This window comes from Vidua chalybeata, chromosome 4 (genome assembly GCF_026979565.1).
Source record: "Vidua chalybeata isolate OUT-0048 chromosome 4, bVidCha1 merged haplotype, whole genome shotgun sequence".
Lineage (NCBI taxonomy): Eukaryota > Metazoa > Chordata > Aves > Passeriformes > Viduidae > Vidua > Vidua chalybeata.
The window spans coordinates 24,703,441-24,727,724 of record NC_071533.1 but is presented as its reverse complement, the minus strand read 5'-3'; the positions used below and the strand labels follow the sequence as shown (position 1 = coordinate 24,727,724).

Genomic DNA, 24,284 nt, shown 5'->3' with positions numbered 1-24,284 from the left:
GAACAAATGAAGAAAATAGCTTCTTGTGGTAGGCGGACAGTCTGTACATGTTCCTGATAAGAGATTTTCTGGACCCTGTTTTTGCAACAGTACTCTCAGGCATACTGTGGTGAAGTCTTTACAGGAAGGAGCACACAGGGAAACAGCCAGCACCAGCTGAGAAGTGCCATGCTGAAGCAAACAACTGTCTGCTTTTATCATGGTCTGCTAAAGGGCAAATGCCTCAGAGAAATGTATAATCACTCAGTAATACATTCAGCCAACCTCCAGCTGATAGCCAAAATATGAGACTGTATCCTTAAGGAGCAGAAGACTAGACATGGTCCTAATTCACAGAAATGTCTGCTACTTACAAAGGAACCTGCTTAAGTGACAGGCTGTGATGGCAAGGTCTTTAGATTAAGCACACTCGCTGTCTTTGTTTCCTTTCAGCAATTTGAAATAAGTTGGCTGCTATCTTCTTTAAATACTGTCTTTCTTCAAATTGTGCTAGAAAGCCAAAAGAAGCTCCTCAGAGCCCTTCTCTGTCTTCAGTGTTTGTTATCTAGCTCACACTCCAGAGTTATTTTCACTGTGCTTTACTTCCTGCTCCCTCATTCTTGTGCTGTTTTGAGGCCCTGACCCAGCACAAGCTATTGTATTTGGAATCAGAATACATGGGAACACTTATAATTTGCAAATTTCATCTGAAAATCCCACTGGAACAAGAAAGAGGAGGAGAATTCAGATCTTCCCATGGTCAAACCATACACCTCTGGCACTATAGCTCAAGCGAAATATTTTCTAGTGTTTTGCATTCTCTAAAACATGTTTCTGTCTTCATTCACTACAGCTTAACAAAGCCATACATACTACTAAGATTAAGTACTGTGTTCATCTGTTTTTCCCACGTCTCTTTACTGCCACATTGAGCAAGTGCTTACACTTCAGCTGTTTATTGTATTGTCCAGATCTTCTTCTGTGGCAGAGAACTCTTTGCATCATGCACAGAAAAGCAGCAGTGTGCCCAGATGGGGCACAGTCCTTAGCCAAGAAATGCACCTTCTAATGGACCACCAGACCCTCACAAAAATGTGTAATTACTAAAGATCCCCCCCACTATGTAGTTCCTCCTTCTTGATGTCACCAATTTCTCTGTTTCACACACTAGCTTTTTTTCTGAACTTCTTAGGGTGTTTCTTGTATTGGTAGCCTGAGGGCAATGTCTCTAAGGCAGGAACAATCATGAGCAAAACACTGAATGAGGAACAGGAGTTCCTGGAGTTAGAGTGAACATCAAGCTGAGCCGTTATGTCAACTTTTTTGAGAAAAAATGGCAGTTTTTGCACAGGCTCTTTTCTGTGGCTTTGTCAGACCTTAAGTTACTTTTCTTCTTAAGCTTTGGCAGGGCTTCAACTGGAATGCTTTATCTGTCCAAAAGGCAAAAATGTTCATCAAAATAAGAAGACTAGGAAGAGTACAGAATCACTATTAGCAGAGGTCTTCTAGAGCAGATTATCCACCTATTTATCAGAAGTGCTAGTTTTGTGATTTGGCTGACTTGGGAGAAGAAGACAGAACAAATAGTCTCTTCCATGACTATTTCATACAACTTTTAGGAACAGCTTGTCCATCCTTCTTACTGCTGTGCACTGGTACAGGGAAAGGCTGTTTAGTATATCCTGATGAGAATTTTCCTGGATAAAGGTGCAAGCAAGTTTGAACAGGCCAAAAAGGAATTCAAAAAGGAAAGATACTGACCACTCTTCCCCTCAAAATTAAACTAACCCAAATTGTCCATATCAAAACTTTACACTGAAGCATGACATTCTTTTGCATGGAGTTTCATGGAAATTGCCATTCTTGAGACAACCATACTCCACATTTGTGAACCTGCAGCAAGGATAAAAAATCAGGGAAAAAAAAAAAAAAAAAAAAAAGGCTGCCAGGATATTGAAACATGAATAGAAGAGAAGGTCTGATTTTGCTGTTTCTGGTGTATCTCTGTTGAATGAATGAATCAGGGTTTCTGCAGCTTGACTGTTAAATATATGCAGCTGCTTTCTTTCATTGATATATAACTTGACTACTAGAAATAAGGCTTTTGTCATATTTTGAAGCTTTGGAGGTTGGCCATGGCCAAAGTCAGGCTGGTGGGCAAAGCACAGTAGTGTTTCTTGTAGGACTGAAAGACATGGGAAGAAACCTCAGCACCTCACTGGTTTAATCCTGTGTATATGAAGAAGAGCCATTGCTGGTATGGCTCAGACATCTTTTGTTTTTTTAAACTCACTTTATAAGGGGGGATTTTCTTGCTTTCCTAAGAACATCTCCAGGCACTTTTCCCCAGTATTGTAAAAAATCTGAAATGCTCCCTGTTCCTTTCGTTGTTTTTGTTCTCTTATTCATGTATTATAGTTCTTGTGACTCTTGAATTTATAGGACTTGTTATGTTTTTAAGTAGGGTGATGGGAAACACTTTCTGCCAGTGGTTTATGCTGAACATGTATTTAGGAGGCCCGTTGCATGTTCCCACCTTGCCTTTAAGTGCTGCAGGCAGTTGTTAGTGTAACTTAATGCACTGTCCAGCAGGTGTTCTGTACATTTTATTCTCTGTGCACAAAACCAATAAGCAGTTGGTCTGTCAAGGAACCATCTTCTGCTGAGAAAACAATGGGTAAGAGAGACAGAGGAACAATTTGACTCATCTGTCTACCTCCTAGGTCAAGAAGTCTTTTCACTGCCTCCTTCAGTGCTTCAACTTTTGGAGCACAATTGATGTGCAATTCAGATCCTATCCAAGATTCCCAATTCTAAGAGACATTAATACAAAACCTTCAGGTAAATACCAGAACTGTTGTTTCATTTCTTCTCCATCTTCCTTTTTTTTTTTTTTTGGTAGATTGTTTTTTCAGAGTTTTTCAGAGAAAAGAGGAGTATTGACTGAAAAAAATGAACTGTTGAATAATGTCTTGCTCTCTCCCACACACCTAGAGTTGTTTATTATGCCAAGGGATTTTCTTTCCCAAACTGTGCACTGTCATGACTGTTGATCAATCCATCTAAGTATAAGAAAAATCAAAAGTCCTAAGTCTGTTCTCTGGGAGTTGAGTAAAACTCTTTAGTAAGACTTGCATCTGAAGTACCTGTGCATCTGAAGACATAATTAAACTTTAGGTGTGCCTTTTGCTGAACTTGTTAAACAAGATTTCCACTGCTTTTTTACCTAGAGGACAAACCCATGACAGAGTCTGTATTTATTTTGAGATACTCATCTAAACTGACACAATGGCGGTATTCACCCTGTAGCATACAATGGTAATCTTACACTGTTCCCTTACCTCCTGCCCCCAGCTAAAAGCATTGAATAAAATAAATTTCATCATAAGCAGCACTTCTTCCCTTATATTCTCTTCATTGGGTGACTAGAAGAAACTCTTCATATAGTGTAAGAAAATATTATAAACAATAAGAACATTCTCTGGGTAAGAGATTCAACAGACAGATTTTGTGTATCTGTATAGTCATTACACTGGTTAAGTTAAATGTACTGGTAAAGCCCACAGACATCATAAATACTAATAATCTAGTCCTTGTAAACCTCAGTACTCTCTGATTCAGAACAATTTAAAAAGTGCTTTAGGGTTTCTGAAGAAAGACTCCAGAGGATGTACAATGATGTACCCAAGAGGAAAGCTATATACATTAAGGGATGATTTTACACTAAGGCTCTAATTCTCCATTCTCCCACTCTACCCATACTTGTACAGTTTCACAGTAAGGTGGATTTACTTTCCTCAGGCAGGAGAAATGCTACAAAGAGCTCTTAAAACAGGAACACAGCAGTGACCTATTTTCAGTTCTTCCATTCTTATTTCTAGGTCTATTATGTACAGTGTAATGAACATTTAGCAGTGAAAAGACAACAATAACTGACCAAGTACATTTGCTCACATTCTAAATACAAGATTAAAAATAGTTAGGAGACTGGACAAAACTGGCAATGGGTCAGGGGCTGACCTGCAGAGCGGTTCCCCAGCTCAGGTTAGAGCTATCAGAGACCACATGAAATGAGCTAGTGACCAAGCCAGAGTGAACACGTGTCACCGTCTCTTGTTTTATTTTGCTTACACAGCAAAGAAACTTTGCAGGAATTTTGACAACTCTAATGTAGAGCTGCCATGGGTATGATTGGAAAAGATGACATCTATACTTAGAAAAATTTTATTCAGTAGCGGGATTGAACTGTATTGCAGAAGAGGCATGGAGAAGCTCATAGTGTGTCTTTCCTACAGGCTTTATCATTATGATATTTACAAACACTGTGATGTATTACAATAGAACTACCTTGTTTTTACCATCTCATCTGCTTCTGAAAAGTCAGACTTTCTATTTGGGAGGAGGAAAATACTTCTTCATCGTTTAGGAGGATTCTGCAAAGCTGAGATTAAATTCTTCAATTCCAAAAGTGAAAACTGGAAGTGATTTTTAACAAGTATGGGTTATTTTTGCTCATTTCACAGCTTTTTCAAGAAAACTCTGATTATCTTAAGCAATCACTCACAGTTATAGTACCTGTCTTCCTCCACATATGTGTATTTCTGAGACAATTTCAAGAATGCTAGAATCTGTCAAAAATGAATTGTTGGATCAGGTACTCCACTCTACTATAAACTGCTAACTTCTAGAAAGCAAGCTGCTTTGGAGTACTTTGGCATACAATACAAACCTCTTTCAAGAGCTTCAACAATGAGGAAGGAATGCTTTCTGTTTTTTCAGTAGATGTGTACTGTAAAACTTATATATGTGAAGATAGAACATGGACACTGAATAGACAGTTGAACACCGAGTGCTTAGTTTGCTGAAGCAGCATTTCTGCTATGTTTTTTTTTTTTCTTAAGGCCCATGTCAAAAAACCAAATCAGCCATGTAGTGGTATTCATGTTCTGTAGATGGAAGTGTTTAATTTGAAATTACTAAGGCATATTTTTCCTAAATGGATGGTCACAGCCTGACTACAAAGCATTCATTAGTGCCTGAGTGCAAGTGTTAATAAAGGAATAAAAAAGGAACTGTCAATCAGGAACTACATGATCGTGCAGTGTTCTTTTCTTTTAGCCAAAGTAATCCAGCTTTGCATTTCCTTCCCGTTGTGAGAATTTTATGTGCTGAGTTAGTTCAATGCAGAAACAGACTTAGAGTGCCGAAGAATACAGTCACTTCTATCCCTGAGCTGCTGAATCTCCCGCCCCTCCTGCTAGTTAATAGTAGCTATTTTTAGTTTATGGTGGAAAACGCTCTCATGGTGGCAATGATACTCAAAACAGTTTGGGAACAAAATCATCTGCTTTGAACATCTCTCAGAGCCGGTGTGGGTACGAGCGCCTCGCTATCCGTTCCCAGCACTGGCGATCTAGGTCAGCCTGGCGCGCGGGATGTGGCATTCACTGCCTCTTTCATAACTGCCCGTAGGAGTTCTGGGGTCATGTTTGTAAACACTGCTGCCATGTGCGCGTAAGCACGTGGCGAGACACCAGCATGACCTGGAGTGCCAAAGCCAAGAGGTAAAGCTTGGCGCCAGTGTGATGTCGCTAAGCCAACCAGCACCAGCGCCCCGGCTGGCGCACACCCCTCACAGCCCTGTGAGACACCACGGCGGGGTGTTTGAAGGGCAAGTGGGAACCTTTATCCTGTATGTGGCACACGTGGACGTGTGCTAATGTTGATGGTGGGGCCCTGCAGGTTTGTCTATCAGTGTAAGCAAATGGCAGTGCTGAATTGTTCTCAAGAAAAATGGAACTCCTTTCTGCCCTCAGTCACTAAAATTGGAGCCCACATGGTCCCAGAACACAATGCAAAACTGTGACTCCTAGGGGAAAAAACTGTATAAGGGCACATTGCCAAAGTTTCCAAAATTACTTCAAAGACACATAACAGAGACGTCGTGTCTGTAATAGCTTTTTGCTGGCTTTGCACTGATGAAATTAAGACCATGTTTCAGGCATTTGAGGAAGTAGCTCCTAAATGATTTCTGTTTATCAGTAGAAGTTGCATGATACGGCCTGTACAAACAAAAGTCACAAGTCTTTAATTTCCTCTTAATGAGAAATAAGCAGGTCCAGCCACCCAAACGTATGCAAAGTTTCATCTCGTGCTGGCCACACATTTATATGCTTCAAGAAAAAAAAAAAAACAAAACAACAAAACATGTGACCGGGAGGACAGTCTGTGGTCAATGCCCCTCTCCATTATAGGGGCTCTGTTTCAAGCGCAGCTGTAAGCTCATTTGCTTTGACCTTTCCTGGGAGAGCTGAGAATAGGACAAAGAGTTAAAGTGTTACCAGTCTCTGCTGAGTCTGCACTTCTCGGCCAGGCAAGCCAGAGAGGCGGCTGGAAGAGGGTGTGCACGCAGCGGAGGGTGAGCGGGAGGGGGTGCGGGGAGGGAGAGTAAAACAAAAGGAGAAAAATAAACTGTGCACACCCCCAAACAAACCAGGGGAACAAGTACAGAAAAAGTGCTTGTCTTTGAAGAACAGGAACTTTTCTGTTTGTTTCCCTCCATGTAGTTATATCTTGTTATCTGAACTTAAGGTATGGTAGATATATGAGTCCTTGAACTCTGAACTGGTGAGGAGAGTAGCAAAAGTAAGTGATTTTAGCTGAGCAGCTGGAAAGAAACAGGCTTTGTCTTTTTGTGCCTCAGCTATGGGAGGCCATTTAACGCTGCAACACACAGCTGTTCGAACCTTTTTCTCACTGTACGCCAGTGGCGTGATAAAACAAAGCAGAACTAAGGCAGTCTTCTCTGAGTGATAATGCAACTCTGGTTTTAAATAGTAGCTGCTCCAAATTACTTGTGTTTTGTTGAGCCCCATCTCTTAAACCTGGACAAGAATTGGTCCCGGGTTTGTTAGTGAGAAATGAAAAAATAAAAGTGTCCATTCATTTCCACAGGCTTTCTCAAATCCTGCCCTACTGTAAATATTACCCAATTCCTTAGTAGTGTTTCTGGAAAGCAGAAAAGTACCTTCCTCACTGTTGTGTGTACATCTAGCTAGCGCTCTCCAGTGCTACTACGCTATCGAGCAATTAAGTTTCTATTTTTGACTCACAGTGGACAACCTTGCTCTAAACTCCTGGCCTGAATATTGCTTAAATGTAAAGTGAGCAAACCTGAACAAGCTAGCAGGCTCCACAGCCCATCATAGCCCTGCCTTCGGCCACAACTGCTACAAGCGGCCAAGACTGTGGTGAAAAACAGGAGCTCTCACAAGCTGCAGTGTGGCACCCAGTGGTGCCCAGGGACCTAGGAGGGTGTTTGTAAACAGCATGGCCACGTGCACATGAGCCATGTGGGGCTGGGCTGGGTGAACCTCCAAACTGCTGTGGGAGAGGAGCAACTGTGGGAGGCAAGTTCAAATGCACTGCTTCGCTCCATCTTTTTCCAAAGTATTTGCAGTGGTATTGTATCTCTAAACATGGCAGGGAAAAATCCATGTGTCCTTCACAGTCAGCTGCATCTGCCAGCATCCAGAGATGCTGCACGAGCTAAATTTCCTATTGGATTTTATTTCCAAATGCAGTTCATCATGGACTGTGTCGCAAGTCCATGAATGTGCTGAAGTTAAATAGGGTGGGCTCTTGGTTAAATTCACTATATAACCAGGCAGGCTGATCTATGACTATAACCCACAGTAAAGGAATTCCCAAAGGCCAGAGACATTAAAGATTACCATCTCCAATTCAGGTCGAGGAGATGAGGACGGTTCAAAGATGTTCTTTTCTCTTGAAGAGAAAGCTATGAATGCTGCTATGGTTAATGTCAGGTTAATGCAGGTTTGTGCATCCCATCTCCAGCAAAGACATTTCTGACAACAAATTAAAATTGGTTTTATTTTGGTATTTTTCCCTCCTTTGAGCTCTGCTACCAAATGTGATGTCAACATGAAGGTTCGTGGACCCTGACAAACCCTTAATTGATAAAACAGATCAAATGGGAATTGTGTGGTAGATTGGAGCTGATGTACATGAACAGCTTGCAGACTGTGGGAAATCTTGCCTGAATGAATAGGAGGATCAAGGGTATTAAAGGGAGTTAACTGGAGTACCTACTTATATAAATGTCATAACTGTTTCACACACTGTGATTGACTGACACAACCTATTACCTTTAATTATTGTTATTTTAATTATTTGTTTGGAGGTACATGGAGACACCTACAGCGCCAGTAAAATGGAGATAACATTCTTCCCTGCATCCTTTCTCAACTGGAGTGGAGGGTTTAAACAGTGACGCAAAGCAAAAAGTCATCCTTTTTCCTGAGGAGATTTATTTACTTTGCTGAGTTGATTTGGATAAGCACTGCTGATTTAGAGGTATGAAAGTTTGTGAAGCAAAAGCAGAACATGTTGTCAATCAACAGAAAATAGTACTGAAAACCAAATTCTAAAAAAAAGTGAAAAGCGTGTAGTTTCTGTTTCTTAAAATTGATACTTCTGTTATCTTAGTAAGCAGAGAAAACGATCAGTAAGCTTCTGAATGAGCAGGAAGGAGGGTATCATGGGTAAAGCTCTGGGGTTTAGGAGATATGGGTTCAGTTCCCAGCTATACCACAGCTTTCCTGTAGGCCTTCTAGGGTTAAGAATAAAAAAGGCACAGAAATTAATGACTCCAGCAGGGTTTGTACTACATTGCATGATCTCTGTGTGCTTTGGTTCTCAGTTGTTGCTTATTAATTTTATACCCTTTCTCTCCTTCTTTGCGTGTTTTGCCTGCTCATTAACATCAGCACCCTGGGGAAAAGGCTGCAGCAGTTCTGCTTAGGAACTCCTCTGACACACACACACACACACACACACACACACACACACACACACAGAGCAGGCACTAATAGCAGCTTTGCTTTATTTACTGCAAATATTTAGGTTTTTGAAAGGGAGCGGCCTGCCTCTGCTATAAACAAGAGTTACTAACACTCTGGCCTCTTGTGTGCTGCCAGACCCCTTTTCTCCGCCTCTTCTACTGAATTAAATAGTAAGACAGAACAAAAATGGCTTATGTTTGTACAGCCCCAAGCACAGTGGGATTCTGTTTCGTGGCTGGGATATGAGGTGCCTCCTAATGTGCAATAATTAATTTCACTCTATCCACTCTCCTTATATTTAGAAGAATCAGAGTTGCCATCCTGAATTAGACTCATGCTCCAGCTTGTCTAACAAAGTATCTCTAACCAGCTCATTGTTTCAAGAAAAAGCAGCTATTCTGTTAGTAGCTAGACCCACTCTTCCAGAAGCATAACTTCTTATTCATCAGCTAGTCTACATTTTATAGCAAAATACACATTAACTTGCAACTGCTTTGAAAAGTTGGCATTTCTAATTAAAAATTTTGGTTTTAGCTTCTATACCTGTAGTCTTCCATCCATTTCTTCTCCTTGTCCCAAAAAAAAAAAAAAAAAAAAAAAAAGCCCCAAACTACTTTTTCTTTTTTCAGTACTACAAAGTATATGACTGGCTTGGTGCCTCACTGCTCCAAGTGTCTCTGGTATAGCTTGGCGAGCCCAAGATAAATGAATAGGGCTTTGTGAAAATAGTAGTTTGCAGGATCACAAGTCAGCTGACATTGGGAAAAAAAAAAAACCAACACCTATACTTAATGTATTGTCAACTGTACAACATAGACACAGTGGAAAAATAGATAGAAATCTGTATTTTGCTGCCTGGTTTCTCACTTCTCAGGCAGTACACAGAGTAATAGAAAGAAAACAGATCAGCACAGTTCTTGTTTTTCTTACTGCTTTCTCACACCTACAGAAGCTTCTCTGCATTAAGGATTATAGGGAAGCAGGAAAGTACAGGTCTGAAGTTATTTAGGAAAAACAAATGTTCCATGTGAAGTATGGAAAGCACCAGAGAAACAACAGAGAACTGAAAGGCTGTATTTTTCTGCTTTGTGTGGTTTCCATCTTTATGAATATCAAGAGTGTTTTTCCCTATTTGGTGTGGATTTTCACTTGCTTCTAGGTATGTGATGTGTACATTTGCAACTACCTATGCATGGAATGGGAAACACACTAGCATACATTTTCCTTCCCACAAAATGTCTACTAGATACACAAAATGAAAGAAATGTTAAATCTGACCCTTTCCAGTTGTTCAGCTTTCATGTTTTTGATTTTTAGTGTTGCCATTTACGTAGTATTTCAGAGCTGTTTTGTGCAGACCAACTTGAAATTAAATAGAAAAGTAAGCAAAGGAGTGCAGAGGGAACAGAAATTTGGTAACCAGAAAGTATGTTAAAATCTGTAATATGTGTGCACACATACCGCCACTGCTCCATATCCCAGGAAGAGGTGAGTCCATGTATTTGCCAGCTTTCATATGTTCTCTTTTAGGGATAAATTGCATTTGTTTTATTAAGCTGTACATGCACTTGGAGCTTCATGGAAATACCTCACTTCTGTGGTCTTTAACTTTGGGGAAAAGTAGAAACTCCTGTTTAGAGCAACAATTCCTTTTTCTCATTTTACCATGAGCAGGAGAGTCCAATACTACTGGCATACAAGAGAAAATATGCAATCATTCTTTTCTCATTTTTGCTTACATAAGAGCTAAAAGAGTTTTGTGTCCTTTGGCAAGTATAAAAATTTTATAACTTCAAAGAATGTGACTTCAAACACAAGTGAAGTAGCACTGAAAGAACAAACAGATTAAACAAAGATGAAAAAAAGCATCAGGGGCATGAAATGGGGGTGAGTGTTGCATGAACAGTTGTCTTTCATTCGAAGAGACAAATCTGGAAAGATACTAAAGGACACAGAAGATGAGGGGAAAACTCTCCCACCAGAATCAGGCCCAGGGTTAATGTTTACCTTGATCTCTCTAACAGCACTAGAAGTGGCAAGAGAAGGAACAAATAGCACAAACTCAGGAATGCCTTTGTCACGTATTCTCTCACATTTACTCTTGCTTGCTACCTTCTGCTACCCAGCCAGTGCAAGAGTAATGGGAACTGTAAGTCAAAAAAAAGGCCAGAAAAGATAGTGAAAGGTGGTAAAGAGCTTACTGAAACAGAAGCAGGTTCTGGATATGACACAAATCATTTTATCCTGCAAATGAGAAGACACCACTGCAGTGTAATTACAAAATTACAGTGTTGTAATAAACATCAACATAAAATGGGAGCAACCAATGTGAATATACAACTGCTAGCAGAAGCCATGTGTATAACAAGATCTGTGATCAGCCTTCCTACTCTGTTGCATTACAGTGAACACCATGACTCATCCAGACAAATTCAGAACCTGGAAGAGGCATTTGTACCAACTGCTTCCTCGCTATGAGGAGAAAACAGATCTTAGGATTCATTTTGTAAAGCAAGTAATGTGCTTTGCACAATGTTCTGAGTGCTTCTTGCAAAACTGCCTAAGAAAGTCTGGAAACTATGCATGGGACCAGATAAGGAGCGTTAGAACCTCTGACAATAAGGTCCTACAGCACATGCAGGGCACAGGCTTCAAGTGTGTCTGAAGACCAGAACTGGCCTGACAGGTTTGGTTTAGGTCCACAGTTGAAAGCATGAAACACGTTGTCAGTTGGGTGCTTCTGACCAGCTACAGTGCATTTTCACAGAATCACAAAATTTTTGTTTCTGCAAGGCATCCCCAATAATTAACACCACTTTTCCCCCCTCCTTTTTTTTTTTTTTTTTTTTTTTTTTTGAGCAACAGATTGGTGGCATTATTCATTTGGTTGGGTAAATGCAGAAATTTCCAAGTGTCTTACAACTAATGGAGATCTTAAACTTGCCTTGTAGTGGTATAAGCTTTCGTAACGGCAACGCCTCTTTGTGTCAACATGTCTCATTAAGTAATAAAGACTTTCATCTATTTGATTTTACTCATAAAGTTAGTGAGATTCATGATTTCTTTCTTGTTCTTTAAAAAGGGAATTGTTCTAGTATCCTAACAGGCAGTGAATCATGCTTAATTAAGGAAAAAATATATAACCATATACAGTGGGATTCTTATATTGTAAAGAGCTGTTTTGCCATAAAAGCTTTTGGGACTTTAATTAATTGTACATTTTTAAAAGGGGAGGAGGGGCACAAAAATAATTTGAAACCTTTGCAACAATTCCCTTAACCCCATCTCATACTTCAGGTCAGTCTGTTCCAGACAAACCCGTCAACACAGCTCAGACTGCGCTCAAGTACAGAGGAAAAAAACAACGGCCTTCAACAAAGGATCCAGCGGTCTAGAATGCAACACAGATGCAGAAAGCTCAGCCAAAACCCAAGCTATGATATGAGTTCTTAAAACTCTGCATTTTTTTATTTCTGTCCCCCTCCTCCGCTGTCCGCGAGGACTAGGGACATTCCTAGAACTCTGTTCTCACTGCTGCGTCAAGGCAGCTGCCGAGGATGCTGGGACACTGTTTGTAAACACTCAAACCACGTGCACGCAACCACATGGAGAGTCATCGGTCCTGACCTAAACCTACCCACTTGGTAAGCCGGGGTTTCGCTGCAATGGAGCCAAATCCTTTCCCAACACATTGTGACTTAGAGTAGCTCACGCCAGGACACTGGAACACAAACTTGGACTGCTGATGCGTTATTGGAAAGGAGATTAGGCAGAAGAGTTATTTAAATTTCAGTCATTGAAATGTGAGTTTAAGGACAGGGTAGCTCATGTAGAGTACTGAAGATGTTCTTTATACAGCTGCAAAAATTCAACTTAAACCTGGAAAATTCCCCTGCTTCCTATGCTGGGAAAACATGTGGAATATATTTGAGGTTAGAGGTAATGCTGTAGTACATGTGAAGATTATTTCATGTTGTCTAAATTGCATCATAGTATTTAATCAGAGTGTGGATGGTACTGCCCTGGACCTGGGGAAGACACTTCCAACGGGTATTTGGTTCTTGAGCTATTCCTGGTTATCTTAGCTATCTAAGCACTCACCTGCTCACTTCTTTGAAACTGTCTGCTGTGGTTTAACAAAACTTTGTACTTGATTAGGCTTAAAATGCTGAATCTTCATTTCTTGCTGAACTTGAGCATAGAACAAGCCTATTCCTTTCCACACTGCAACAGAAATGCCTCCTGTATTTAACGTTTTATTTTTGTTTTAGTAAGAGGAAAAACACGCACACAAGGAATTAGGTCAAATACTGCAAGTTTTTATTTGTCTGTAAGAATAATCCTTCTGGGATTTCTTGCCATATGTATACTACAAGGCAACAACACTCCAACTTGGAATCCTCACCTCCACAGAAAACTTCACTTTTTAAAGACAGCTTCAATTTTTTTGTTCAGGTTACTAAGATGATTCAGCATTCTGGAAGGTGTTTTACAGAGATGAAAAAGCCTGCTTGAAAAGACAGACAGGAATCTAAATCTTTATGCCTTTTATTTGTTAAAGTGTTTTTCAAAGCATGGCAATTGTCTTTAAAGTGACCTCAGATTTAATATTCTTTACTGTGAAAAACTAGTAGAAAACTCTTTCTGATCCACCTATAAGTTAGGACATGTTTTTTTCTTCATTTCAAGAACAGTGTGAGATACACAAATAAAATTAGTTAGCTGTTCTTTCTGTTTCTCAAACCTTGTTTTTGTCTACCTTCTTCCTCCCTGCTATGTAATGCAAGGCACATTCCCAGTATTTTAATCCAAACAACCTTTTTGGGTCAGTCATCAGCTCTCTTTGGGATTAGTCCACCTTATGCTGGAGGGTCAGAATTTTGTTCCTTAACCCCACCATCTCTGCATCCACCCACTGAGCAGTTCCTTGGCAAAATGGGTGATTTTCCATATATATATATATATATATATATTTATTTATTTATTTATTTATTTATTTTTTTTAGCAAACTTATCTACCCTAAGGTAAGGCAGAAGTGATTTCTTTTCAATGGGTGACTGAGAGGATGATTACTCATGGTACTTTCCATTTGTAAGGTTTTATTATCTAGGATTATTGGGACAAGGTATGTAAATTGAACATGTAAGCAGTGATGATAAAATAGCAACTGGAACTATGGCAACTTGTTAGTAGTTACTTGTTCAGTGTTCAAAAGCATATTTTTGCTGCAGAATGTCACTAAATGAGTAAGATGGTACTCACTGCCTTATGAAGTAAGGGACGGGAATAATGCTGAAAGTGTGATTGATTCATACAATTCTCTTTTTGGCTTTCAGCCATGATGCAGTCATATGCTTTATCTCTGTCAGACTACAGCTTTTTTTTTTTTTTTAGTAATGAATCATAGTACATCCCACTCCATTTCAGAACCAGCACATTGCCTTTCAAAATGATGTCACAACACTTAATGCTGCTGGCTGACTGCCTTAACAGCAATCAGAGAGCTGGACTAAATAAATACTGTATATTATTTGCCAAAATAATTTGTGGTTGTGTTCTCCAGCGCAGTTTCCAAGATAACCACCGACTCTACTTGAAACTTGGCAACTTTGTTCTACCACTTTCAAGCTCCCGTTGTGAAGCTAGCTTTACAGATGCTGCTACCATGCCTAGAGCTACTGTGAAGCAGCCCAGTGAGAGAGGTAGAGGGGTCACTCCCTGTGACCAGGCAAATTTGACAGCTCTTCTGGAATTCCACCTTGACAAATTGTCAGCTTTTTAAAAAGGACCTTACTTGGCTCCTGGCAAAACATGAAATACATCTTCCACTTGGAAATAAATGGAACAAGGGATTTGAAGTCACTGCTTAGGCACACTGATAAAAACACTACTGTCCATGCAAGTAACTTCGGAGTGAGGCACTCCCTGTAAACCTGACCAGGGTCAGTAACATTAATCCAACCTGACCTTCATGTTTTTTCGAGCAGCAGATTTGCTCCAGAATATGATTAGGGGGTTTTCCCCACTTTTCTTTAGGGCTGTCTGGGTCTTGTTAATATTTAAGAGAACACTGTGAAAGACACAGGCCAGCAGCATCTGAAGTGCTTGGGCAAGAAGGAACAGTCCCATCCAACTTTGGCAGCTGAAATGTCCATTTCAGCAGCAACTACAGGTTCTCCCAGTTCCGGATGCAAAAGCCAAAACATTTACAACCTCGTATTTCTGCTACCCAGTGCAGCACTGGTACCAACAAGAGACCTCGGAAATCTGTCCATCATAACAACTCAATATCTCCGCAACAAGTGCACGCTTCTTTTTCTTTAAACAATGCTGACATGCCGAAGTCTAAGACCATGTGAACCATATAAAAACAATACCAGTTTTCCTGGCTAAAAGCCACCACAATGAATCACCACAATACCAAAGTTCTCATAAAAACCTTACTACCAACAGTGATAGCGCTATAGATTCAGGTGCCTCAGTGTCTTCTGTTCAGCCTTGTCTTCTTTTGAAGATTTGTTCGGAATGGGGGATACAAAACGACTTTCTGAGGTTCCCTGTATGCATTCACAAAGGGTTTTTTTATGCCACTTCCCAAAATGTAACAACTCTTTCCACTGAAAGATAAACTTTTGAGTTCTTCATGTCACATTAACAGCAGTTTAGTGCCACTACCAAAAACACTGTTGTTTTCCACAGCTTTGCATTCCTTTTTTTCCCTCCTCCCCCCACCCTGGCTTCTAGATTTAAATGTTTTCTGACTTCACTGGCAGGGCTCATTCTAAGCTTTCCATGAGGGAGGCAAAATACTGCCCAACAGAGATTTTTTTTTTTTCATTGGTTCCAAATGGTGGTTTTCTGCGGGATAAAATCTAAGATGGGTACATTGTTTCAGAGATTTAACAGCAGCAGTCAGATCCCGCTGTAACTCGAGTTTAGACATGACTATTGACCATTGACATCTCCCTGTTGAATATCTCCGGCAACCACGTCCTGTTTTGCACTTTACAACCTCCAAAGTGCTATAGTGGAATACACATGCAGATGCACAAGTGAATGTGTGACTGCACTCACCCCCTGCTGCAGTAAGTCAACCTGCCATTAACACGCGACTAGAACGGCCTCATTAGCCGACAAACAACACCCACTGACCTGCTTTCACTAGGGACAGTGTTATCTGCTCATCTCTGAAACTCTTGGACTTCACATTGAAAGGAAGAAGAAGAAAAGAAAATGATGCTGAACATATATTCAGAGCTGCCGATCACTGCTCAAAGCCTGCACATTGGCATGCCGCTCATCATGGGAAGCAAATCTTGTGATGAGATCTTTAGCTGCAGCGTTTCGATGAAAGCACGCTAGACCACATCACTTTTCCCTTCACCTCACTCCGAAAAGGAAAATTGCTTAGCAGAAAAGAGTCTGCTGAATTTCCGACACTCAGACCGCGAGCCGAAAAGCCCCCTTTTAACTCTGGGCGAGAGAATCAGTGCTGGTGTCTAAAGGGGTGATTTAAAGCCGATAAACGCCGCGATGCGAGCGAGCGCACACTGCCGCGCGTCCGACTCAGGCGCGGTGAGGTTGTTGCTCTTGTCTGTCATCTGGCGGGGAACGAGCCTGACCTCGCCGAAAGCGTTATTTTAGGGGAACGCGCTCGGGAAAGTGATTCTCCTTTTCATCCCGTGGCCACATTGTGCCCCGACGGCGGGGTTTAGCAACGCGGGCGAAACACGCGTGTGGATCATTGCACGGAAAACGGGAGGCCTCTCTCCGAGCCCCCGCCTCGCCCGCACGCACTTCTCCCTCCCGAGCCCCCCGGCATCGCGGTCCGCTCACCACCCCGCCGCCCTCTCCAGGCCCCACAAGCCCCCCGCCTCTCTCCCCGGGCTGCGCCCGCCTTTGTGTCCGCCCGGGGCCGGGGAGCGGCACAAAGCCGGGGCGCCTCCGGCCGCCGTCCCCGTCCGCAGACAAAGGCGCGGGGAGGGGCGGCGAGGCGAAGCCTGGGTCCGGCCCCGTGGGGAGGGGGCGGCGGCGCCCCCGCCGCCCCTGTCAATCAGCCATGTTGGGGGACCCACGGCGGCGCCCCCTCCTCGCCGACCCCCGGCGGCGCGGCGCGGCGCTGCCCCGCGACACCTCCCGGCGGTGCCGGGCGGGGAAGGCGGCCGGCGCGGGGATCCCGCTCTGACCTCTGCCGCGTCCCTCAGCCTCGCCGACATCCAGCACGCACAGCCCGGGCGCCGCGCTCCCCGCTCCTACAGCGCCGCCATCTTGCTTCCTTCTGCTCCTTGGCGAGCGCGGCCGGGCCCCCGCATCAATATGCGCGCGGCGCCCTGACGTCGGTGCCCGCCCCGCGCACCGCCCCGCGCGCGCGGCACGGCTCCCCCCGGTCCCCCCCCAGCGCGCGGCGCGGGGGCGCCCCCAGCACCGTCACCGGCGCCGTCCCCGTTCCCGACCGCGCGGGGCTCTTTTCCCGGCTGCTGACGCTCTTCTGGCCTTTTGGGGATTCCCACCCCCGCCTTCTTGTACCCCCCCGCCTTTTCTGTTTTCGCCGGTGGGTTCGCGGGACGCGGCGGGGCGGAGGGTACCGCCCTCCTGCGCCAGCCCCCGCCGCCCCCCGTGGGACACCCCCCGTCCCGCATCCCTCCCGTCCGCGGGGTCCGGCGGCACTTTCCCACGGCCCCGGCAGCCCGTTTGCTGTGCGGCGGGCTGCTCTCCCCCGGCTGCGGCGGGAGGCTTGGGAGTGCAGCTTGGTAGTGCGCGGTGGCCGGCTGACAGAAGTAAAAGAAAAGCCAAGAAAGAAAAGTGGTGGGGGGAAATAGATAAAATCTCCTCAGGCTTCCCCAAAATGAAGCCCTGTGCCCGCAGACACCGGGCTGCCAGCGGGGATTGCTCAGCGCGGGGTGAGCTGGACACTCATTCCCGGGCGCGCCCGCAGCCCCGCGGCTCGGTGCGTGACGAGCGGGACTAGCGGCACCATTCCCAAACTATGGGCTCGTGGCTCGCCGCAGGAGAAACGGTGTCGTGCCCGCGACAGCTGGAGCCGCAGAAGGAGGTCTGGCTGCCGGTCCCAGCCTCGCAGACCCGGGAGCGGAGGTTGGTGCCCCCCGAGCCTGCCAGTCCCCGCCGGCGGGGGACAGCTCCCCGCTGCCATCCCCTCCGTGCGCCGCTCGCCGCCTTTCACCGGCGGAGCTGGAGCCCTTCCAGCTGGGCAGCTGCGGGGAGCAAGAAGTAAAACTATGCAAAATCGCCTCTCTGGGAACCGGCGCTGAGCTTTCACACCGCCGAAACACCGCCCGGAGTCCCGAGCGTCGGACGGGCCCCGGGGCCGCCCCTCCAGCGGATCCCTCTACTTCTCACCGCGCCAAGTAGAGCAGACTCCAGGCTGCTTTCCTCCGACTTGTCCGGGACGCGTGCGGAGCCCGGGAGGATTTTAGGAGAGCATTAGCTTTCCGGCCAGGCCCTCTCCCCCTCTCCGGTGTGTCCTTCACCCCAGAGGGTGCCAGGAGAAGGTCTGCAAGTGCTATGTTCATCAGTGGTGCCCAAGAGATGCTGAGTCTCCATCTGTCCCCTGCTTGGCAAAGGCAGGCTGGTGAAAAAGGGCTTCAGCAAGATGACAAATCCAGTGCATTTGATGCAGATCAGAGTGATTTCTAGGAAGTTCAAGTCATCACTGAATAATTTGTTTTTCATATCATAGGTTGTACTCTGAGTTTTGGTTTTACTTTAATTTCTGTGAAACATTTCAGAAGTACATTGGAGATAAAAGTTTGCCCTTACAACTTGTTAAAATTGCTGGTGGCAGAGTGTCACTTCTGTACCTTTGCGAGGCAGCTCGTTCTCCCCAGCCTTTGGAAAGGTGCTGGGCTGGCTAGCCCTACCCTGTAGGAAAATGCATGGGGTTTCTGACAAAGACCTTTGTGTTTACTTCTGCAGAGCTGACTGCAGCAGCATTTCGTTCAGCCTAAATCTATGCAAATAGACTCAGGCCTCTCTCTTTTTGGAAAAGTAAATGATGCAAAAAATGCTCAAGGTCTGCCTCAATTTTGCCATTTTTTTGTACTTTCACAGCACTTGCTTGATTTCCAGCAGGCTTTAATCAGCATTTAAAACTCTTTTAGGTTTGCCTGTTTTATTAAAGCCTGGAGTTGCTTTATCCCCTGGTGTGGCACATCCAGCTGACATGACAAGGAACGAACATGTTCAGCCTCTCAGTGGGTTCAAAGAGCTGTCTTGTCCCTAAGCTGCTCTAACAGCACTGCAGACACCTCCATCCTCTGCACCGTCTTGTTCTGCCCAACCAGAGCTCGGCGTTGACAGGGTTTGGCAGGGCCTCTCTCTGTGCTTTTCTCTAGCAATTTGACTGCACTAGGAGAGGTGACCCTCCTTTGCATGGCTCAGATCCCTCCCGTGCCCGTGAGCCTTTTGTGGCTGGAAAAGGCAGGTGGCTGGTTTTGGCAGGATACTGCTGCAGAGAGGGTAAAATGGGAAAAAAAAAAAAAAAAAAAAAGGAAAGAAAAACCCTCCAACAACCACCAAACCCAAAAGCCACAAGCAGGAGTTTGAAACTGAGCTGGGATTCTTTTGTTTCCTGACTGTGCTCCTGTGCTGAAGATAAGGGACTACTCATGCATGTTTTACCTGCACACATGAATGTGAGAAATGCGTGCATTTTTTAAATGCTTCCTGACATAGGTGTGGTTCCCTTCCCTATTCTTTGCTCTCTCTCACTCTCTCTCTCTTTAAACTTTACTGCCCTAATGACAGCCTGTTGTAATCACGAGGCTCAATAAACTCAGTTGCAGTCCTGCTGAACCAGCAGTACTGTCTTGCCTCCCGGAGCACAAGGCACGTTTACTGGAGCCTCCTCTGCACCGCCAGCTTGTGCTCAGCTATCTCCTACAAACCTCCTAAGTGACCCGGTGCCATCCTGCTGCATCTTGACAAACCAGGATCTTTTGGCTTCCAGAACAGTGGCTTTCTGTTGTGCATACCCCTGTCAAATGTAGTGTGCTCTATAGTACACGTTACTTGGTATCTGTTAGCAGTCCCATGGGAGGGACATGAATCTAAATTCTCCCTTGGAGTAGTTCTGTTTGCTTCAATGTATTTATTGAATGAGACATTTTGACCCATTTTGCTTTGCCGTATCTATCAAACAGAGAGAAAAATTACTGAACATGACCACAGGGAGAAGTGACATAAAACGCTCCACACACACTTTTTCACCCTTAAAGAGATGGGGGCAAAAAGTCTTTTACCTCTCAAACGTGCTGTTCCCTGACTTAAGCTGTATGCATTCCTCAAAGCAAGTACCTGCTGTAAAAAACAGATATGCAGCTTCTTTGGAAATGTGCTGAAATGCGCTTAGCGCAAACAATGTTCTGAATCTGTTTTTAGAACTATCCCAGCCCATTTTTCATGGGCAAAATGTCAGGTGAAAGGCATCCTGCAATGAGAGCATTTTTGTGTACATCATGCAATTGCACACAATTAATCCAGCGGTTTCAAAGAGTGTGGGCTTTGCCCCTCTCCTAGAGGAAAACTTGCTCACTGTTGGAGGATGTTGGGTGGCCAGGATGAGAGTTGCAGCCAAATTCCTGCTGCAATGAGCAAATCTGACTGACTTTCTGAAGGAATGTAATGTAGGTGGCCTCCTCAAAGCCCCAAATGAAACATCCAGAGAGATGTACAGTGCAGATAATATTTCATCCTGTACCCTGCATTGCAGAATAAGTGGGCTTGTATTAGCTACCCACTTCACATAGCTTGCAGGGACAAATTGAACTCTGACTTTGCATTTCTGTGCAATAACCAGTTCAGAGCCATAATTCAATTGTTTCTACTGAGACTTCAAACTTTCTTGTTGTTTTTATTAATGTTGTCTTGCCCCCATAATAAAGTGTGAACAGCTATGTGAGGTGAGAGGAAAGAAATTTGCTAGGTACCCCATTTCACCTCCTCGAGCAAATCTCTGGAGCCCAGAGAACTGTCTGCTGTAACATGATGGGCTTGCAGAAAATCTCTCGTGTCCTTTCTCCACACAGACATTTGTCTCTGTCACGAGGGACACTGATTTCTCATGGGCCCATGTCTGGATCAAAAGAGCATCCACCAGAAGCCCTAGAGGGGCAAGGTGAGGGAAAGGCAATAGGACCAGTTCAGGGAGCTGTTGTTTTGCTTTGGTTTATACCTTCAGCAGGGCTTTTTCAGGTCCTGAGACATCTGTTCATCCATGAGCTTGAGATTCCAGCCTCAGAGCTGAGGGATCACACTGATGCTGTGGCTGCAGCTATGCCAGCAGGCAGCAGGAGGTGGCCCTGCCAGACTCATGTTGATGACAGGATGCCACCTCACTTTTTTCCCCCAAATTCATCAAATATCACTATTTGTCATGTCTTTACATTCCTACCCTGGACAGGAAGGGGCTTTTCCAGGACTGCACAGATGAGCTGTTGCAGAGGAGACACGTAGGAGTTTTGTTTGTCTGTTTGGGAGTGAAGTGCCCAGTGGCTGCGATGCCTGCAGGGATGCTGTGATGAGTTGTCTGCCCAGTGCTGTCATTCTGTTGGTGGGAGATGTGTGTTTCCTAAGAGCCGTAGATGGCTCACCTTTTAAACCCTTGCCTTTTGCCAGTGGGTGTAGGTATCTTTGTGGTGCTCTTCAGTGTCTGTGGCTCTAAAGTGGCTGTAGCCTTGTGATTGCTAAGGCATTTATGGATGGAAAGCCTGAATTTTGGCACCCTAGACATCTGCTATGCAATTCCTTCCCCCAGGATCATGGTTGGGATGAATGCCCTGGGGGATGGAAGCCCCTGGCAGAGGAAAAGGGATAAGGGAGGCTTAAACAGAGGTGAAGCAGGAGGACCCTTTCTGAAGGTATAGCTTGTCTTTTTGGGATCCCAAGCTTGCTTTCTCATCATTGTAGGAGTAAAATCTTGAATCCTCTACACAAGAGAAGCAGAAGCTCTACTTAGGGGATGAAGGGGAAAGTCTGGGCTGAGGGATAGACAACCAGGTCTGTGGTTAGTCCTGAGGAGTGGCACTTTACTTTGTTGACTTCTGGTAATAACCTTCCAAGAAAGGGCCAGAAGCTGACCTGCAAAGGAAGAACACTCAGCAGTGTGTATAGATCTTAGATGCAACTGAGTTGGTGACATTCAGGATCAAAATAAATTCTTCCTGCTCTGCTCATCCCCCTCCCTGGCCTGCCAGCATTGCTCATTTGTGTTCACTCCTGGACTGCAGCACCATTGGGAAAGGCAGAAAAGCTGGGAAAACAAGTGCAAAACCCAGTACCACAGACCAACACACACAGGGACAGGAGCAGAGTGCATGGTTGCCCTTCCCCAAAACAGCTCCTTGTGATTGGAGAGAGCAACCGGTCTCACTCCATCAGTCAGGCTTGCTGTGGAATGTTCTCCCACAGGCAAATGCCTGTCACAGCAAAGTGTGGTGAGCTGTGCTGTTTCTGTCGAGTGCATTACGCAGCCATCAGGTGTCTTGAAGCTACACCGTCAGTCAATCCAGCTCTGGGGAGGAAAACTGTGCTTTTTAACCCTCCTCAGAATTGTTGAGCAATGACGTGCGACCAGGAGTGCTGCACTAGTGTCAGGTTCTGTACGTGACAGTGTGCATCTCTTGCTGAATTTCTGGGCTAGAGCAACATTTGGTAGCTGTATCCATCCATTCTCTGATTGTTGGAGGAACTAAAATCCTTTGATAACCCCTGAACTGTGAGCATTTTGCAGCTGCATTAATAGCTTAGGGCTCGAGTGGACTGGGCAGGAAAGGCATGCTACAGCTGCCAAATCCCTTACTGATTTTTTTCCCCCTGCCTTCTCTACTGATGTTTAGTTTTCTCCTTATCTTCAAAGCCTTCCACAGTCTTGTGGGTGGCATCCTGACGTGGATCCTTCCGTGCTGCCCATGGGGTCTGCCGCACTGCTCGGCATCACCTCGCTTGCTGGCAGCTCTTGCCCTGCAGCTCCGCAGCAGCATTAAGGGAGCAGGCAGGTGGAGGAGGCCACGGAGTCTCCTGGGTGCTCCTCCTGGTTTCTGCTGGTGACAGTGATGGAGGGGAATCCCTTGCATATGATGAGCCCTCAGTAGCAGTGTGAGAAGAGCCTGTGTGAAGCAGGGTGCAGGAGGCTTTTGCAGGAGTTTGGTGCTTCTGTTGCTGGAAATCATCAATAGTGTTCACTCTGCTTTCTCAGCTTTACCAAAAAGTGTCCCAGTTTGAACAGTGGCTTGCTTTCAAGGGCTTCTCTCTCATCTGTCCCTGAACATGACTTTTGCTCGACTAGAAATTGAACAGGATGGATGGAAGGCTAAATTCCTACAGCTGCTGGGCCCTGAGAGGAGCTCAGTGTCTTTTCTCCCTGGAAACTGACTTCACATTCCTCAGAACATCATGGTAGAAAATGAAGGAGGGACTGGGCACTGATCTCCTGAAACCACATTTTCAAATTAGGTGTCTGAAAACAGGCTCCATGTGTTTGTAGCACTGAGGAAAGGTGTCTCTGTTCCAGGTGAGCTTGATGTCCACTGGTGACACTAGTGACAGTCTCAGTAATCAGTACTGGTTCCTTTCAGTTAGATATTTTCCAATGTATATATTTTAACATACAGCTTTAGGTATCAGGAATTTGGTCATTTTCTACAGTTCATCTCTCAATTAGGAAGGAAGAGGTTTTGCTGTTAACTGAGAGAAGTCAAGGATATGTGCCACTTTTTGCAGTGCAGCCTGTGATTTTCTGGCATATAATGAAAGCTGGCTCCTAAGAAAGTCTTGCAAAGGGAGAAGTGCCAAGGGAAAACTAGAAGGGACTGATGAAATAGTTAAACAGGCTGATATACAGACACCTGGGATGTGATACAGCAAATGGCAGTCTTTGGAAGGAGCCTTATTTGTGTGTCTGGGCAGGAGCTGGGAAAGGCAGGGGCTGCAAGGTTGTATGACTCAAAGAGCTTTACTTTTTCATTTTTAATCATTAGTCATTTTAACTTTAACAAGGACTTTACTTGTTGGTTGCTGTTCTACCAGTGCATCCAGATGAAAAACCCAAACCTTATAACGGGGTTGCCATTGCCCTGTGACTTAAAAATTCTCAGCCCTTGAGCAGAAGTGTCATGTTTGTTCATATCCTTAGTGCAGGCACAATTATATTGAGTTAAATTCTGCTTAAATCAATTTTACCCTGTAAGTGAAAGCTATATGCAAAGCTAACTGCTTTGCAGCATGCATTTAAGCAGCTGAATAGTGTTCAAAAGCAATGTAAATGCGTGTGCGCTGGTGATCTCTTTAGTGTGGATTTTCTAATCTAGAAGCAATGTATAAAGAAGATAAATGTTGTAGCTGTCTTTGTCTCTTTTGATTTCCTTCTCTGGCAGAGCAGTTTGTCTGTGGTCCTAGCTGAGCTGTCAGCTTGCTTTGATTTTTTC

General features: G+C 44.4%; 1 protein-coding gene across 1 annotated transcript in view; it reads right to left on the bottom strand.

The window, feature by feature from the left end:
• TET2 (tet methylcytosine dioxygenase 2) overlaps positions 1–17,086 on the bottom strand; it is a 68,005-nt gene extending 50,919 nt beyond the window's left edge. The window contains exon 1 of the mRNA XM_053941376.1: positions 17,031–17,086. Coding sequence (XP_053797351.1) covers positions 17,031–17,060 — 30 coding nt within the window. The 5' untranslated portion in view covers positions 17,061–17,086. The remainder of the gene's footprint in view (positions 1–17,030) is intronic.
• Between the last annotated feature and the right edge of the window lie 7,198 nt (positions 17,087–24,284).